A 19,784-nucleotide genomic window follows, 5' to 3' on the forward strand; every position below is an offset into this window, starting at 1 on the left:
TTTTTGCAGTACGCGGGCCTCTCACTGTTGTGGCCTCTCCCGTTGCGGAGTACAGGCTCCAGACGCGCAGGCTCAGCGGCCATGGCTCACGGGTCCAGCTGCTCCGCGGCATGTGGGATCTTCCCGGACTGGGGCACGAACCCGTGTCCGCTGCATCGGCAGGCGGACTCTCAACCACTGCACCACCAGGGAAGCCCAGACTGGCCTATCTTTCATTCAAAACATCTATCTTAAAACTATTATCTTTTGTGCTACTTCACTGGAGTTGTGACCAACTGTCCTGGTTTGCCTGGGACCAAGAAGTTTCCCAGAATGCAGGATTGTCAGGGTTAAAATCAGGACAGTCTGGGGCAAACCGGATGGTTAGTCACATCAGCTGGGAGTGCAGTTTGGAAAATAAAGGTTCCTGCTCTCAATCTCTGGCCTGCCCTCCAGACATACGCAATTGTGGGTTTGTGTGTGTGTGTGTGTGTGTGTGTGTGTGTGTGTGTGTGTGTGTGACAATAATATAAACAAGCCAACAAACCATGTCTAGAAAAAGAGAAAGAAAATACACCCACATATTAATCATGCTTGTCTTTGGGTGGCAGGATTTTTTTTTTTCCACTCCTTTTCATTTTTCTCTAATTTCCAAACTTTCGATAGAGAGTTCTTTTATACTGGTGAAACCAAAAGCTTGAGTTCTAAAATTTATGACAGATAATAATGGATAGATAAATAGTACCTATGCCAAGTTAGCTGTCTCTCCCATTTTCAACAAGCATTCTGAGATATGCTTTCCAGGGTAAGAGAAAAGTCTCAATTCTTACTTTTGGGATTATTTTTCAAGAAATAATAATTTTTCCTGTCAAGGTATCCCCAGCTGAATATTCCTAAGGAAGCAAACTGATGAAGTGACCTGACTTTACTCCTGCCAGACCACAAGGCACTCTTCTAGCAAAGAGATGGGTGCTTGCTGCTGACCTTTCTCGGAGAAGGGGCTGATCCAGAAGAGGGCTGGGAGTTCTGGAGTGTTGGGAGGTGGCAAATGAAGTTCCCCAGTGGAAATCGGCTTCCGCTTGATGACTGTACCTGGCCAAGGGCTTTCCAAACTTACTTGAATCTAACGATAATGGTGATTCATTCCTTAAAACAATCCGTTCATCTGGCTCTTTGATAACCTGAGTGACAATGTGCATTAATCGTTAGTTGTAGTTTTTGCTTTGGTTTGCTTAATTTACAGCTGGGGGCCGGGTGGGACAGGGAAGAGAACTGGGGGCAAGATGATAGAATACCTGCCACAGGGATCTCCTGCAAATAAAAGAAGGGTGGGAGTAGAGAAGACTAGAGACAAAATGCTCAGCAGTGAAGGGCAAGGAAAAATAACCAAAATTCTGTACATTTGGCATATGTTCACAAGCCAAAATAAACTCATGCTCTGAGCTTTGGTTTGTGAGGACTGGAGATTATTGGGTTTGGGAAAGACATAATTTTTTAGACGAAATATTTAACTGCTACAGCAAAGGAAGCTCAGTGTACTCCATTTTCGTTGCATATATCCATTCTCATGTTGTAACATGGAAGTCTGCACCTTCACCTGAATAAACCAATCAAACTTTAAGAACAAGTGATTTACCATCTCATATACAAAGGTACTCGATTAGAGAAAAAGTAATGAAAATCCCTACTGATAAAGTAGATATTGGGCCTACATACACCCTCACTGGTGATTCATCCTACAAATGAAAAGAGTTTATGTGAGGGGAATAAACCAACTAAAGCAAAGTAACTCAAGTTAAACTACAGGAATTCCATAAGCAGCATTAGCTAGAAATATACTTTCCACCGCTCATGGGAGAAAGCACAATAATTGACATTAGATAGCTGGAAATAAATCAGTTTACAAATGCTACTTCTAAAATTACCTTTACATTAGCTGCAAGGCTGTCAAGAGAAGAAGCTAGAAGAAAGAGGAACAGGTGTTTCAATGACTCATTATTACCAGTTACCCCTAAAGCTGCTGTTACATTTATTCCACAGCAGTACAAAAATATTACACAATGAATGAATTATCAGAGAACTTAAGTGCTCCCTTGTAAATTATACCATCACCTTTAAGTCTTCCTGAAGTCACAGCAATTTATCTATTAGTTTTACTGTCCTCTTGAGGTCAACAATGAGGTTATATTAATGACAGCATGTATGGATACAGGAAGAGTAAACGGGGGTCTAAAGTGAAGCAATAAGTTCAGTAGCCCTTGGGCAGCCTGGAAAACTCTTATTTGCCCAGGTGCCCAGGGCCTAAAAGAAAGCCATTTGGCTCAATGTAAAATTCATACCCTCTACCTCTTCTGGCATTCCCTTTATATTTGGTTTACATAAAATCCTACTTATGCAGAAACTCTTGAGTGTACTTGTCCAAGGTAGATACAAAAATGAATACATAAGAGCTTGGAAAAACAACACAGCAAAAGTGTAAATCATTATGATTACCCAAGTAATCATAATAAGTAAATAGACCTAATGCCAGAGAATGGTAAGAATTACTAGAAGTAATAAATACACACAGATAAAACCAAGAATAAATGGGATTTTTCCAGGTTGAAAAAAAAATGCTTTTGAAATGAGTATTTGCAAGACTATGCTAAGGCCACCATGGCTTCCCCCAGCATGACTGGGGCTTAGGCAGTGACAAGGGACTGCTGATTCCCCAATGCCACTGACAATAAGAAGAAACATATAAAAAGGGATTTTTTTAAAGCATGCTAATTGTCATATCCTCTGGGCATGCATATATGTGTGTGGGCATCTTGTCCCAGAAGCTCTCTTCCACCCAACTCCCAGCTGAGCAGGGAATTGGTAATGCTAAGCCCCTTTTCAGCTATAACCATAAACCTGCCCTGTTGCCTAGGAACCCCCTTGCTACTGATTTTTGAAAACTCCCTTTCATGGGGAGTTTGCCCTTGTTTCCTAGCTTCTCAAAGTGTAGTCCATGGACCAGCTGCATCAGTATCACCTGGAATCTTGTTAGAAAAGAGGGATTCCAGGCCCCACCCCAGCCTTAGGGAATCAGAATCTGCACTTTGACAAGGTCCCCAGGTGATTCACACTGAAGTTTGAGAAGCACTGCTTTATTCTACCTTAGGCCTGAATGAGTGAGCTGACAGGTGACCTAAGGAAAAGTCTGGCTTGGAAGCTACAGGGATTCCAAGGATCTGAGCCCCGAGGTCTGAACGTCTTCTCTAAATGTAAGTATGCCAAAAACTTGGTGTGTGACCTGTACACACTCTGTAACCTCTCTGGAACCTTAGTTCTCCACCTGCCAGGATTAAGAAAGACAAAGGCTGAGACCAATGTGATATATGAGTCCCATTGTAATTGAGCTAGCATTAAGCCCAACTGTCCTCCCTGGGAAAGGACATTTCCTGTTGCTTGATTTCACAGTAATGGGGAAGACAGTGCTGCTTTAATGGGCTACATGGGTGATTTTCAATCCAAAGGACTTAAATGTCAGAGGTGATGAAGCACTTTCTGCTTCAAACCCTGTCTTCTGTCCTTGGTTTGCTGCTGTAGAACAGTCACAGTGATTCAAGGACACCGGCTTGAGTTACCACAAGAGAATGTGCAGCCCCTTAAAAGTATAAACCTTTCAGCCTAAGATAGGAAACCCTGTTGTCAGGGATGGTACAGGTCCAGTCTCACCAAGAGTCAAGAGAATGGGCCACCACCATCCCTTTCTAGCCTAAGAATTTTTATTAATTCAGGAATGGTTGAAATTCACTGCCCTGACCTTCAGTATTGACATGGTTCATTTATTTCAATCATAAAGTAAAGGCCTCCCAGGGAGGCCTTAACCCAATGCCTCTCAGTGTGATCCAGGGGCCTCCCCATGGGTCCCTAAGACCTTTCAGGAGCTCTGCAAGATCAAAACTGTTCTCCTAATAATATTAATCTCTTTTTCACTCTCTTTCTCTCACAACTGTATAATGGAGTTTTCCAAAAGCTACATGATATGTCACGATGTCACCACTCTGATGGCTAATGGAATGTGTGCTTGTATATTCTTGTATTTTACAAATTTCTCAGTTTTAATTTCTAACACTAAATATTGATAGATATCACCTGCATATACGAAGTTCATTGGGGTCTTCAATAATACTTAATGCAAAAGGGTACTGAAATCTAAACATTTGAGATCCCCTGCCTTAACCTCACTGCTTCAGACAAATTGCCTCTCCTCCTTGCTGACATGGAATCTTGTAAAATAAGTGTTGCATCTCCTGATCTCCAACAATCCCCTGCTACTTCCTATCCAGAGAAATGGAGAGTCCTATATGTTAGCTATCAGTGGTGCCTTAGCAAGAAGATTCCACCAGGACAAGATGCTCCCTGCTTTTCCAGCCCAGCCAGGGAACAACCACAACCAGAGCACGCTCAGTGGTCACACTACTCAGAGCAGTCTCCTTCAACAGCTAGGGGAACTCTGAAACAGCTTCTCAGCTGACTCTGCTCATGGGAACTCCCTCCCTGGAAACTCCACAGCGGGAGGGCACCTGAGAATTAAGCCTTGAATTTCCAGAGAAACATGTGATTCCTCAGAATGAAAGAAGACTTAGAGGTAGGTAGGATGCATTCGTTCCCATGGGGAAACTGTATAGGAATAACAAGAAACTCAAGTACCTCTTCTCACTGGAAATGGAAAGTTTGAAAAGTCAGATTTTCTTCTAGACTTCTGGGAATGATGCTCTGAACTGTTCTCACCAAAGGGCTTTGCACTGTCCACCTGAAAGGAAAGGAAAGGAATGAGACTTGAACCCACTGTAGCTTGTATTACCCTCTCCTCGTTACCTGTAATGCCTTTCTCCCCGTCAGTCACAGTCACGCAGGTGAAAAAAAGAGGTTGGGAACAGATTAAATCACAGTCTCCAAGTATATAAAATGTTATACCCAATAGGGAAACCTGTCTGTCCCTACCTTCACTGAGGTTAGAACACGAAGACATGGCCTAGCACTAGGCACAAATCATATTCTAACCACTGGTAAGGCTCCAGCCCAGAAAACAGCAAGTGACATTTATTTCACATTCTTTTAGAACCAGACAGAGTTTCATGTTCCTAAACAGTCTGAGCAGTACTGGTCTAGGTGTGGTCCTCCCTGAAGACAAGGGATTTTCACAAGGTGACATTTCAGCCTTTCACATCCCCTTCCAGTCTGAGTGTCTATATTCTTGAAAAAAAGAACAGGGGTGACTGTATTATTTTACTTAAGGTAACCGTATTTTCCTACACTTGCCAACATGATCTGCCAACATGTCAAAATACTTGAAATAGAGACTCTTCCAGAATACGTATGACATAGAGTTGCTGGAGTTTCTTTGTAACATTGTTTATTTCTGTTTTTATTTTAAATTCAAGAAAGCATGTTATAATATTACTCTTCAATCTACTTCAAGAAATACTTTGATTAGAATTTACAATCTTGACAATATCAGGTCCTCTACATTTTAATGCTGCTACTTAAACTTCAGATATCATCAGGAAATCTGGCTAAATAAAAGAGCACTTAGGAAAGAGCTTGGCACATTAGTAAAGACTGTATAAGAATTTGTGAAATAAAAGTATCAAGCAAGTTTTAATTCCCTAAGAAAACTTCCAAGATTTTAAGCTTATTTAGCCCATAATGGCATACACTAAAGTTGTATTTTATAAAAACTTATGTCAAATGATATAAATCAGACTCAGTAAACTCAAGTCAACAATATTTGTGTGAAGCCACGTTAAAAAAGTGGTTGCTAGATTTTGCCAGACATTTTTACCCAGGCCACCATGAAGAAAACAGCTATCCTATACTTTCTAGCCAAACAACATCTCTGTTCTACCTAAAAACCAACTCTATATCAGTCATCTGAAAAGCACCTTGCCTTTGAGATTTACCACGCTTCATTTCTTGTGTCTAATGCACAAACATCATCATTAAGTCAAATTATCAACTTGACAATAATATCAATAGTTAACATTCTGAAGAATAAGTCATGAACTAGAATGTGGAATGGTGTTCATGAAAAATATGAACTAATACTGGAAGTGTTTTTAATGTAATATTAACTGTAAATATCAAGAAACAAATCTGTATATACAGTATAATTACAACTTTGTGGGAAAAACTAAGGCATTATGAATACCAAAAAAATGCAAAAGGAAATGTATCAAATTAAACAATGATTTTATTATTCTGGTGAACCTGTGTCTTGAACTCTTGAACTCTTCTACATTTTCCTTTAATTTTACAGTAGTCAAAAAATCTTGAGACTATGAGAACAAGTGTGATTAAATTTGCCTACTATTTCCTGAGGGCTAGATATAAGATAACTTTAATTAAGGGCTCTGACTGTGGCACATCATTGCATCTTCCTGCAGACATATGTTTCCTGATCTTAAAAGTGTGGCCATTAAGCAACAACCTCACTAAGAAAATTCAAACCAGTTTTCTTAAAACAGATGAGGCTTTGGTTTCAGATTGGTACAGAGTATATGCCAGCCTTTGATATGCATCTTCTCCCACTGACATTTCATTGATTTTTCTGGACAGTGGCAGGTTATCATATGTAGATAACACTCTTAATAATTTTCAGAAATTAAAAATAGGGATGGCAGACATTTACTAAGCAAGTCTTCTGCATAAGACATCTTTCCTGACAATGACTCTAGGAAGTGAACATAATTTAATCATAGCTGTCATTCAATTTGAATTTCCTCTATTTATTTACTTACCCATTTGTTTTCATGGTCCAACCTTCCTTTATTCCACCCTCATTCACACCCTCACCATTCCAAAGGACTTTGAAAAATAATTTTAGGCTCACATGTCTTACTACAAATGGAGGTTTGCTTTCTCCAGGTATTTTGAAACTATCTCCAAGATTCAGTTGAGCTAGCTGGTCCTGAAAGAAATGCCTGGTGAAATATGGAGAGGGCGGCCGGGACTGCATGCCTTGGGGCAGTCTGTCGAGATTACTCTCCCTTGGTTTCATCTTTATACTACTTAAGGGGAATTTTGGTCCATTTGATGTGGATAAAGGCCTTCGTGACTTACATCTTTCTTCCTGAAAACCCAAAAAAGAAACAATATTTTTAAAGAAAAGTCAATCAGAATATAACTGTGTTTAATTGAACTTTAACTAAGGTAGAAGATTGAACATCTCAGATTTATAAAACATGAACTTAAGGAAGGGCATTTAAAAATTTTTCTTCAGGTCAGGTTAGTATCACTAGTATATTTCAACTATTAGCACTGAGATTTATTTGCATTATGAGAAAGTTGGAAACCCCACCCACCCCATCATAGACAGATGACTGATAGATGTAGAAATATAGTGAGAGAGAGAGAGAGAGAGAGAGAGAGAGAGAGAGAGAGAGAGAGAGAGAGTGTTTGGGGTCCTCTTCCGAGAGAGAGAGAGAGAGAGAGAGAGAGAGAGAGAGAGAGAGAATTTGGCGTAAACTTGGGTCCAGCAATTTCACTTCAAGGAATTTATTATAAGGAAATAATTATGGCTATATGTATAGCTGCAGAAATTCTTAGAACACTTCAAAAATTAGAAACCAACTATATTGGTGAGTAAGCACTTTCCTTTCCGCTCCAAACCCACCTTTCTACACTCAGCTTTATGATACTGGACCTGGCACTCTGCAAACCCCCTTCGGCTTTTCCAGCTGTTCTGTTAGGCTCCACCACTAGAGGGCGCTAGAGGGAGACCGTAAGACTAGAGGAGGAGGAAGGGCCCAGGGACTTCCAGTTTTGCATTCTGTTCTTGTCAGCATCACCCCAGCAACCATTCTTCACCTTGACAGCAGCAAATGGCCCCAGTTTAGTTTTTTCCTACCATAATCCAAAACTGGCCTCACAGCACCAGATGGCCAGAGCCCCTTGCTCAGAGATTTGAGTCTAGCCCCACAGGATCCTTCCTCCAAGCTCCTGGGACAGCAGCAATGAGCAGGGTCCCTCCTTAGAGGTTTGAGTCCCAGCACATCAGAGTCTCCCCTCTGAAATCATGAGGAAACACCCGGGAGAGCAGCCCCTCCCCACATGTCTGGGTGCCCTTTCTATGGGGTTTCTTCCTCCAATTTCTATGTTCTTGATGACCCAACCTCTTCCCTTTGTTCCCCCAACGCTAGAGGTGGAAGCTGCTTCCTGTAGTTACTATCTCCATCACTTCAGTGTTCACTCAGTGTTTCAGTCCTCCAACCCTCGTTTATCCCTCTTTTTTTTTTTTTTTTTACATTAAATCTTTCTGTTAAAGTAACAGGTATGGTTTTTTTTTTCCAGACTGGACCCTGACTAATATATCAGCTTAGTATCCAACAACAGAAAAATGAATTGCCAAAAATTATGGTACTTCTGTACAATGGCATAGTATGAAGCCATGAAAAATTGCCTGGCTTAAGCATACTTAAGGACATGAGAACACGTTCATGACATTCAAAGTGAAAATATGATATGAAATAATATGCAGTGTAGTATGATCCTAATCTTCTAAAATTAAAACAATATGTGTATGTGTGTGTGTGTACAGAAGAATATATTCAAAAAAGTAGTCATGCTCATCTCTAGATAGTAAGAATAACAGGTAATTTTTATTTTTATTTTGTCCTTTTTTCTTATCTGTATTTTCTAATTGTATAAAATAAATGGGATAGTTGTGTTATAGGAAAACAATGAAAACTATTATTTTTAAAAGTTAACACTTAAAAAAGTTAATATAGGAAGACCTATATTAGGAGATTAAAACAAGATTAAAATGGTGGAGTGGAAGAAAAAGAATAATGAACTGAAAGATCACTGTGCACACTTAAACAGATTGGAGAAAACAGTGGGTAAATAAGGAGAGACTAAAAAGCAGCTATTACCTTCCTGAAAATTAACCACTGGCTTCCCATTTATGAGTTATGGTGCCCAGGGGACCAATGGACTTGCACAGATTAGTGACCCTTCTCATTCAGTACCTCTTAACCGAAAGCCCACATTTTCAAGGTATTTTCTAGGACTCCAGGTGAGGTCTACAAACTATATTCTTTAACTCTCTATATCATTTTAGAAACGATTTTACATGGTTGCAAAATTATGGACAATAAGGTAAAACAAAAACAGAAAGAAATCAGGGTGAAGGGGAAATTAGGGCTGAACAAGAGAGTAAAATGAAGGTAGTGCTCATGGATGCCCCAAGACCCTCACTGTTTACCAAAGGTGGCCCACAAATACAACTCTGAGCTTCAGCCTCAGCACAGGAAAGAAGGAAACACTACTGTTGATAAAATCAAGAGTAAAAGTCATGGAACAACAACAAAAGCTAACTAAACGACACATCAAGCTTGTGATCGTAGCTTCTGGGTCATTCTGTTCCACCAATTATGCCATGATGAATACATGCCAAACATACTCTAATGTGACAGGCTGAACAAACAGTTTGACTATGGAAATTCAAACCTAGCAATAAGTCTCCAGGTTTCTGTTTGTCCAGTTGCATCTAAACTTGGTAAACAGAGTTTAGGCTGAAATTCTTTAAATTTGTGGAGAAAATTTCTAACACTTCTATCACTGGCTTCTCGATTATACTTACAAGAAATCTGTTTCTATGCAGAAACACATGTTCTCTGATGGCTGTCCTCGTAGAAAACTCTATTTTGGGAGCAATGCCCTGAAAATAGAACAGCATAAAAGAAACAAATAAAATGGAAAGAGGGTCTTTGCCCATCCTATCCTAACTTGAAATCATCTGAGAACCTAAATGCTCTTTTGTGTAGTTGGCATAATCTACACACATTATCTAAAATACATACATAATGAATATATATACAGTGAAATATTATTCAGCCTTTAAAAAGAAGAAGATCCTGCCACTTGTGACAACACAGAAGAAACCAGAGGACCCTATACTAAGTGAAATAAACCAGACACAGAAAGGCAAATACTGCATGTCTCACTTATATGTGGAATCTGAAACAAACTCATAGAAACAGCTAATAGAAAGCTGGTTGCCAGGAGCTGGAGGATGGGGGAAATGGGGAGATGTTAGTCAGAGGGTACAAAGTTTCAGTTAGGCAAGATGAACATATTCTAGAAGTGGAATGTACAGCAATGTGACAACAGTTAACAATACCATATTTTATATTTGAAATCTTCTAAAAGGGTGGATGTTAAGTATTTTCACCACAAAAAAGAAAAGAAACAACAGTTTACAATGTTAAATGATGGATATGTTAATTAGCTTGATTGTGGGAATTCCCTGGCAGTCCAGTGGTTAGGACTTGGCACTTTCACTGTCAGGGCCCAGGTTCCATCCCTGGTCAGAGAACTAAGATCCCACAAGCCACACAGCACGGCCAAAAAAAAAAAAAATTAGCTTGATTGCGGCAATTATTTTACAATGTATATACAAAAATAAAGTTGTATACCTTAAATATATACAGGTTTTGTCAATTATACACCAACAAAGCTGAAAATAAAATAAAATACATACATAATAAGAATAGCTAAACACATATAATACTACATATTATGTGCCAGAGCCCAACCAAAGGGCTTTGCATATATTAACTCATCTAACCCTCACAACAACTCTGTGAGGTTGGTCCCAGTAGTATCTCCACTTTGCAGATGAGTGAGCTAAGGTACAGAGAATTTAAGCAACTTGTCCAGCTAGTACTGGCAGAGCTGGTAATTGAATCCAGGCATTGCAACTTGTGTCCCCACAGTTAGCTACTCTATTTAAAACACTGGACCATGGAACTGAATGAGATTACCTAGGGGAAGGGATGGATAGAAGTTCTCCTTCCCTACCTACCTGCTTTAAAAACATGCTTTATATCTCATACAAAATATTTATTCTCATTTCCAAACTCTTCATTTTGTTTCATTGATCAATACTTCTTTTTCTGCTCGGTACCATCCTATCTAAAACATTGTGATACATATATATATATATATATATATACACACATACATACACATATATATACATACACATACATATACCCTATCCTACTTAATTCTCATAGTGCTATAAGGAAAGTACAATTATTAACGTCAACCCACTTTATAAATGATAAAACTGAGAACTGGACAAAAACCTGAAACAACTCTAATGTTCTTCATAGGTGAATAAACTATGGTATATCTATATAATGGAATCTACTCAGTAATAACAAGGAACAAGTTACTGATACACACAACTACATGGATGAATCTTAAAAACATTGTTCTAAGTGAAAGAAGCCAGTCTTGAGTGGTTACAGACTATATGATTCCATTTACGTGACATTCTCAAGAGAAAACAAAGTTTTAATGACGGAGAACAGATTAGTGGATTATGGCGGAGGATGTGTCTATAAAGAGAGAGCATGAGGGAGATTTGGGGAGTGATGGAACTGTTCTGAATCCTGATTATGATGGTGGTTTCACAAATCTATACATGTGTTAAATTCATAGAACTGTGTATCAAAAAAAGTCAATTTTACTGTACACTTAAAAAATACAATTATTTTTCTTTAAAAAAAACAGGCAGAAAGAGATATTAAGCAATTTTCCCAAGGTCACATGTCTTGTAAACGTCAAAACAGGAATAGGACTTGGAGCTGAATTACACTGTCTCCAATTGACCCCATCCAGTCACCTGCAGCCCCTCTGAACATGACCCTTTGCTCTCCTCTCCCCCAGAGAACACCGCCTGGCCAGGTACCCCTTTGTTCTGGGGGCACTTTCCCTTTCTTCTTGTTGACCATCCAAATCCTACCTGTCTCTTGAAGCCTGGCCTCACCCTCTCCCCTCCAGGCACACCCACAGTGACTTCTCCCTCCAGTTGCTAACAGCTCATTTCACTTATATAACATACTCCAAGTACTTGCAAGAAGAATTTGCATCGGCCGAAGCCCTAGAGGGAAAAGAAACCAACATGCACTGCATGTTTAGACAGGTACCAGGTGCTCCTAGAGGCTTTCACATGTGCGATCTCATTTAATCCTTATACAACCTGTGTAGTCGACAATTATATCCCACTGTAAATGTGAGGGAACAGGCTTGAAGAGGTTAGTCTGTCCAATGTCACACAGCTGGGGATCAGTAGAGCCAAGAGTTGAAACTCTGTTGGACAGCAAAACCCATCCTCTTTCCATTACCTCATGCTACCTCTCAGGGGGCTTCATGGATGAACTAGTCAGCTCGATTCCTGTGCATTCATTCATTCCGATGCACATTCAGTCCTGTACATTCATCTTGTCTACAGAACAGGCCCTCACAGGCACAACCTACCTCCTCAGCTCCCCCTCCTCTTTTTTTCTTTTTTTTGCCTCTAGAATGCACAGTACACCCATAAGAGTGTTAGGCCCCGACTGGTGACTCAAGATTTCTGGGCTTATAAACACAAGAGCCCAGTTGCTGCACAGAGTTGAATAATTGGGGCGGGGCGGGGCGCAGGGAGGTGGCGTTTCATAAAGAATGCACAATAACATGGCCGGCACAGCCTCACCTCCAGTTATCAAGACTGCCCCCATGAAGAAGAGGGTGGGGGAAGGGGAGTTTCGGGGTCTGCAGCACCACTGGTGGAAATCCAAAATCTCATGGGTGAGCAAAGCCCCAGGTCCCCAGTGGCCCAGCTGCCTGAGCCTGAACAAGTTATCTCTTAAGCCACAGACTGGTGTAGTCTTCTTAATGCCTCATGGAGAAGTAGTATTAACCCTTGAATGACAGTTTAATAAAATATAACAGCTCACATTTATTGTGCACTTAACTATACACCAGATATTATGCTAAAGACTATACATATATTACCTCATTTAACTCTCCTAATAACCCTATAAGGGAAGAACTATTACCAGTCCCATTTTACAGATGAAGAAACTAAGGTACATGGAGATTAAGTAATTTACCCAAAATCACACAGTCATTCAGTGACAAAACTGGGCTTGAACCCAGACCACCTGAGTCCACACGTAACCGCTATTCATGCAGCTCCATTTTGCCTGGAGAAGGGGAAAAGGGTCCCCTACCAGTAAGGAATCCACAGCCTGTAACACCAACTTGTTCACCTATTTGACCTCCACTCCTGGCAGTGACTTCCAGACAATACAGAGGAAGGTATTTTTCATAGAAGTACTGATTTTAGCATAACAGTTTAGAGCTGAAATTTATAGGCTCTATCTTGTGCAATCCCCTCAGCAATGGGATGGTGGTGATGATGGTTAGGTCAATAAATGTATTTAACAGTAGGATTTTCCTAGAATCACTGCACTAAAGAAAAATGGAAATTATTAACTAAAAATTAATAATTAAAAAGTAATATTGTTTCCACTTAATTTACAAATTCAGCCTTTACCTAACAAAAAAACAGATTATATTCCCCTCCTCAGAATTCTTGACCTCAGCAGGAAAAGGAGGCAAAAAAGGCTGTTAGCATAACAAGTGAAATGAAATAAAATATGGAATACAAAGAAAAAGTCACATTTTATTGGAGGAAATAAATCTAATTCTTAATGAACTAAGAAGAGAAAATAAACGAAGTGAATGATTTGCCTGACCCGCACATGTCATTTATTCTCATATCCTACAACATTAATGAAAAGAAACTGGACCCTGGGCTGAAATAAACCTGAGAGAATTAGCATCATGCAGTGACCGAGTGCAAACTTCGAAGCCCGACAGGCCAGCATGAGAATCCCTGCTCCGTTGCTCACCAGGTCTGTGACTCTGAGTACCTTTGATAAATTCTCCATGCCAGCTTCCCCATGCCTAAGATGAGGAAAATAATAGTAGCCACCTTGCAGGGTTAAGGAGGATTGAACAAGATCATCCATGTAAGGAGCTCAGCACAGTGCCTGGCATCTAGTGAGCATGCAATGAATGTCAGCTATTAGTAAAGCTTCAGCAATTGGTTTTATTTTGCTTTATAGAACATAGAGAAATTGAGCTCCTCTATCTTTTTACAAATTGTTTAAAATATACTTTCATTAACTTCATTGTAAGAATTGATACTTTACCTCTAATACATGAAGATGTTTCCCTGCAGTTTTAAAGCTCTTTCACTTATGATTACCTGCATTTATGAATAACTACAAACACAACTTCCGTAGGTTCTTCTCCCTACTTATGCCCATAAAGTTAAACAAAGATAACATTTGGGAAAATATGAGAAAGTGTATTTCTTCTTGTCTTGATACTTAGCTGGATACCAGCCCAGTGTTGGTAGATAGATTTAATAGAAAACTTGGGCAAACCAAAGTTAGTATAAAGAGTATCTCCCACCTAATTCTCACTAGTTTTTATCCCTTTTTGCTTCTAAAGAGCAAAATCCCAATAACTCAACATAATAAAGACGAGCATCTCACAAGTACCATGGGTATAAAGTGATACACAAAGAACATCTCTGAGAAAAAAAAAAATGATGTCAGTGATATTCACCAAACCTTCAAAGATTATTGGAGGACTTAAAGTTATGCTCATTAGGAATTCAGATTAGGAGAACTTTTGATGAATGCTTGCTGTTTGAAGTATTAGAACTAGAAGTCCTGTCATCATAAACATCCTAGAAACAGGGGTCCTGCATGTTATGTATTCTGCACAGTACTCTCAACAAAATGGAGACAATAACACTTTATTAAATTATAATAATGGTGATTCATGGGGCAGTAACAGAAAAGTTGAGTATTAAGTATGCTTTTTATAATTCACAAGGATGTGGCCCTTAAAACAGAGGTCATCCAAGTGACATAAAAGTAAAGAAAATTGTCAGAGTTTCTGCAGTGTTAAAAATCATCCTAGATAACATCAAAATGAATATTTTTAATTTGGGTTCAGATAATTCCCCCCAAACAGTTAGATAATCAACTAACTAACTGCTGTATCTTTTAAGATCCTTCAATAATATCAGTCTGTGAACCTCTGACAGTTTCCCCTCCACTAAGTAGAGACCATAATATCTGCCTTGGCTGACTTAAGAACTGTTACGAGGAAAATAAGATCTCACATGAAAAAAACCAAGCACAAAATAAATGAGAGGTAGCATTATTACTATCACTATTTTACTATTATTATTACTAAAACAATAGCTATGATTAAATAAACTGATATTAAATCTTTCAGTCTGCATTAAGAGGAGATGAAAAAACAGACACAGAAAACAAATTTATGGTTACCAGAGGGGAAAGGGGGTGGGGGAGGGATAAATTAGGAGTTTGGGATTAGCAGATACAAACTGCTACATATAGAATAGATAAACAACAAGGTCCTACTATATATAGCACAGGGAACTATATTCAATATCCTGTAATAGGGACTTCCCTGGTGGCACAGTGGTTAAGACTGCCTGCCAGTGCAGGGGACACGGGTTCGAGCCCTGGTCCGGGAAGATCCCACATGCTGCAGAGCAACTAAGACCGTGCGCCACAACTACTGAGCCTGTGTTCTAGAGCCCGCGAGCCACAACTACTGAGCCCACGTGCCACAACTACCGAAGCCTGTGTGCCTAGAGCCTGTGCTCTGCAACAAGAGAAGCCACCGCAATGAGAAGCACACACACCGCCATGAAGAGTAGCCCCCGCTCACCGCCAAGTAGAGAAAGCCTATGTGCAGCAACAAAGACCCAACCCAGCAGATAATAAATAAAAGTAATTAATTCAAAAAAATCTTGTAATAAACCATAATGGAAAAGAATCTGAAAAAGAATATATATAAATAATAACACATTATTATATATATAATATATATAAATAATAACATATTATATATAATATATATAAAACTGAATAATTATAGATATATTATATATAAAACAATCACTTTGCTATACACAGAAACTAACACAACATTGTAAATCAACTATATTTCAATAAAAAAATTTAAAATTAAAAAAAGAGGTGAAAGAAGCAACCTTTTTATAACTATGTGATGGTGTGAATATGGCAGTGACTTAGAATGGTTAGATAAGACTCCCACACCTCATGTCTGTCAGACCTCCATGGCTTACGTTATACAAGGATAAAAATCTGAACCAGTGGAAGACTTCTGTGCGTGGATTCTGCAAATTCCTTTTTCTAAAGTCTAAGTTCCCTATTTAACAGAAGAAGACTATGTAATGCTTAACTCTTTCGGAAAACCTTGGTGATCTCTTCTGAGTGGCTGCAGTGAATTAAGACATGGGCAGGGGCTTCCCTGGTGGCGCAGTGGTTGAGAGTCCGCCTGCCGATGCAGGGGACACGGGTTTGTGCCGCGGTCCGGCAAGATCCCACATGCCACGGAGCGGCTGGGCCCGTGAGCCATGGCCGCTGAGCCTGCGCGTCCAGAGCCTGTGCTCCGCAACGGGAGAGGCCACAACAGTGAGAGGGAAAAAAAAAAAAAAAGACATGGGCAGCTGATGATTAATACTTGTGTGATCCAGTTAATAACTTGGAGCCATGAGAAGCACAAAACTAAACTGGTTTGGCTGCTCCCACCCTTGTAGCAGTAGCAGTAGGAGCAAGGTAGGCTTGGCCATGACCAGAAGGGATGTATGCGTGTGTATGAATGTGCCTGCTCACTGGTCTGCAGTCACAAAGTGACGTCCTTAAGTATGCGAGGTCCCACAGCCTGAGACCTAGCCACATTTCAGAGGGTGAAGGTGAGCTGTGCCATTTGCTTTTTTTTTTCATGGTAAATTGAAATTTATTACTGGGAATGGTGGAATGGGTTAGTAAGTATAATTGAACTATACAGAGTGGTCGTTAAGCCTGGAGATAATAGACAATTGTAGTGAAAAGTCATATCAACAAGCCATTTATTACGTATATCTCTGTTCCCAGGCCTTTATGGCCATCTGTATATTTCCGTAATTTGAATGCTCATTAATAGTGAGGGAGAACACTGACCAGAGCTTTATCTCATTCTTGTTGACTTCTTGGGTGTAGTTGTGGCACAGGGGTGAACTTGCCAAAACATGGGTATTCCAAGGAAAGGATACGGGGCTGGAGATAACCACAGTCTTGGCAATCTTTTCCCCAGTAACCAGGGGTGGTTGAACTTAATTTTGAACTTTAAAATAATTTTTTTCTACTTAAGACCTTTTATATAATGAAAAATGCCTTGATCTGTACTCTTATAAATGGTGCTAAAACATGGTACTCCTACAGGAACCAGGGCAATCCACAGTAATGTTGATTACTTCGAGTATTTCGATGTGGGAAGAAAGCCAAAATGAATGTATTTAATGGAAAAAAAAAGACTCCCACATCTCAGATCAATAGTGGGAATCAGTATCATTTATTATTTTTAGTGGGGCATCTAATCAGGGCTGCTGAAGAGAACATCAGGACCACTAAGCAAGATAAAGTGATCTGCCCACAACCTGGTCCTGTCAGGAATAAAATGTTCAGGTCCCAAGAATTCCTCTCCCAACAGAAGCCCAGCTGGGCACAGATCACTTACCGGAAAACCTTCAACTGTCTTCATGAGCACCTCCCTACACATCCCAGGATGCGAAGGTGTCAGCCTGGGTTCAGGGAAGAGAAAGTTCCGTGTGTTTTCTTCATAGTAGGCCAACTCTTCCCACGCTAGAAACAAAGGAAAAAAGGCATAAGTAGATTTATGTTCTGAAAATGATGTATCTACATCCCTGAGTTCAACAAAATAAAAGCTTAGATAAGTGATGGCAGAGACGGCACTCAGATAAAAATAGACATTTTGATCACAGCACCTGTTATTCAAGAGGCAACGACTTCTACTACTTTTTGTCTCATGCATAATTTTTAAAAGCCTTCCCAAGTCGCTGCAGAGAAAAAAACTATCTAAAGAGTTGCTCCACAAAATAGAACAAAAGGGAAAATCTTTCCATCCATCTCTTTCCATCCAACATTGACAAATGTTTTCTAAGGAGACAAATGTTTTCTAAGGACATACCGTGGGCCAGGTCCTAGGGATAGAACAGGCAGACAATGCCCTGTTCACTCAAAGGTTACAGTGTAGACTAGGGTTCCATGTGTTCTGTGATGTAGGAATGTCAGCATCCCAATGGCTCAGAGAACAGCCAGAGCTGCGGTTCTCAGCAGTACTGGTAACAAACCCAGGGACATTTTGGAAATTTGTGGAGAAATTTCACAGGCAGGAACCAAAGTTCAAGGTATCCTGCAATGCTCAAGACATTCCTGCACGACTTTTTAACATCCTACCAGACATTCTTTCAGGCAAGAAAACTTTTTATAGTTATCTGAGCCTGGAATCTGTTACATATAAACACAAAGCATTTTTTTGTACAACTTAAAAATACACTGAATTTTCAGGAATACAGGTACCAGGTAAATTAAGGAACAATTGTACTTTGATTTGTTTGGATATTTACCAAGAACCTTTTGGCATTTTGAAAATCATATCACATCCAAATATTACATTTTGCTCAACATCTACATATTAGTATGCATGTCATTTTATTTTAAATCATTTTCCTTTGTATTTCTCCTTTATATTATGGCTGGAATACTATATATTTTTTGCGGTGACCTATATAGTTGGTTATATTAACTGTGAATATTATTTCAGTATGGTAAAAGGGACAGTATGAAATACTCATTACCAAAAGATCACCTTGGGTGTAATATGATTAACAATCACTGAACTAAATGATGCAGAAGGTGCCTTCTACAAAACAGGTGCTACACAAGTGGTTTGGACCAAGAGTGGCCCCTGTACAGAGCACCACCAAAAAATTAACTGTAGTCAGTGAGATAGCTTTGATACTGACCAGGGTTCCTGGCCTTCCCCAATCAATAGCAATTGACTAGAGGCCAGATAAGAAACTCAGGCAAGGATTTATTGGGGCCCCTGCACCTCAGGTGGGAGCAAAAACAAATGTTTCCCTTGCTTGCCTGGTCCCAGATGCTGGGCGAGCTGGTTCCTTATAAGGGGGTGAGGGTAGGGGTGTGTCCAGGGATCAGGCCAGAGGGTGGCTTAGGTGTTTTGCCCACCCCTCCAGTGGGGTGTATTGAGTGCAGGTGGCATGCTCAGGACCCTGCATTTGCTCCCTGACACACTGTTTTTGCTCCAGGCTCTTCAGAAGTGGCAGGTGGGTTTTTTGGTCTCTCTGTATCTTTTGTCCAGAATTTACCCCAACTGCCCATGCACGCAGTTATTTATTTATTTATTTATTTTTTGCGTTACGCGGGCCTCTCACTGCTGTGGCCTCTCCCGTTGTGGAGCACAGGCCCCGGATGCGCAGGCTCAGCGGCCATGGCTCACGGGCCCAGCTGCTCCACGGCATGTGGGATCTTCCCGGACCGGGGCACGAACCCGCGTCCCCTGCATCGGCAGGCGGACACTCAACCACTGCGCCACCAGGGAAGCCCCACGCAGTTATTTTTAGTCCCATGTAGTTTCTTTGTATTTTGTTGCTGGAGGATAGGTGTGTCCAGGTGCAGGCATTGTAGCAAAGGGTCCCAGGTCCCAGCCTGTCTCAACTTTACTGTTTTGTGACTCCTATTTTATTTGTCTGAAGAATTCTGATGAGGGTATATTTTGGTGCATCAACTGTAAAAAATAACTGACCTTACATCAAATAATATGATGGATTAATTTCTTCCTACTTATTCCATTTAATATGAATGTTTGGATTCTAACAAGGATCAAAGTGCAAAAAGAATGTGTTCTACATTTTTCATCATATTTCTTTCTCTTCTTCCCTTCTCAGACATGCTCCAGCCACAAAGGACTGATGATGTGTCTTTCCCTCGTCTGCTCTGCACTTCCTCAGCTTATGCTATTTCTTACAAAACATCCTTTCTTCCTCCCCATCCTGCTGA

The 19,784-nt window shown here is 40.1% G+C and overlaps 1 protein-coding gene across 1 annotated transcript in view; it reads right to left on the reverse strand.

The window, feature by feature from the left end:
- SPATA6L (spermatogenesis associated 6 like) overlaps window positions 1-19,784 on the reverse strand; it is a 46,302-nt gene that overhangs the window by 6,974 nt on the left and 19,544 nt on the right. The window contains exons 3-7 of the mRNA XM_007452920.1: window positions 9,593-9,670; window positions 6,842-7,081; window positions 4,660-4,762; window positions 1,905-1,939; window positions 964-1,160 (exon numbers count right to left, since the gene is read on the reverse strand). Coding sequence (XP_007452982.1) covers window positions 964-1,160; window positions 1,905-1,939; window positions 4,660-4,762; window positions 6,842-7,081; window positions 9,593-9,670 — 653 coding nt within the window. The remainder of the gene's footprint in view (window positions 1-963; window positions 1,161-1,904; window positions 1,940-4,659; window positions 4,763-6,841; window positions 7,082-9,592; window positions 9,671-19,784) is intronic.

This window comes from Lipotes vexillifer, unplaced genomic scaffold (genome assembly GCF_000442215.2).
Source record: "Lipotes vexillifer unplaced genomic scaffold, Lipotes_vexillifer_v1.1 scaffold1486, whole genome shotgun sequence".
NCBI lineage: Eukaryota > Metazoa > Chordata > Mammalia > Artiodactyla > Lipotidae > Lipotes > Lipotes vexillifer.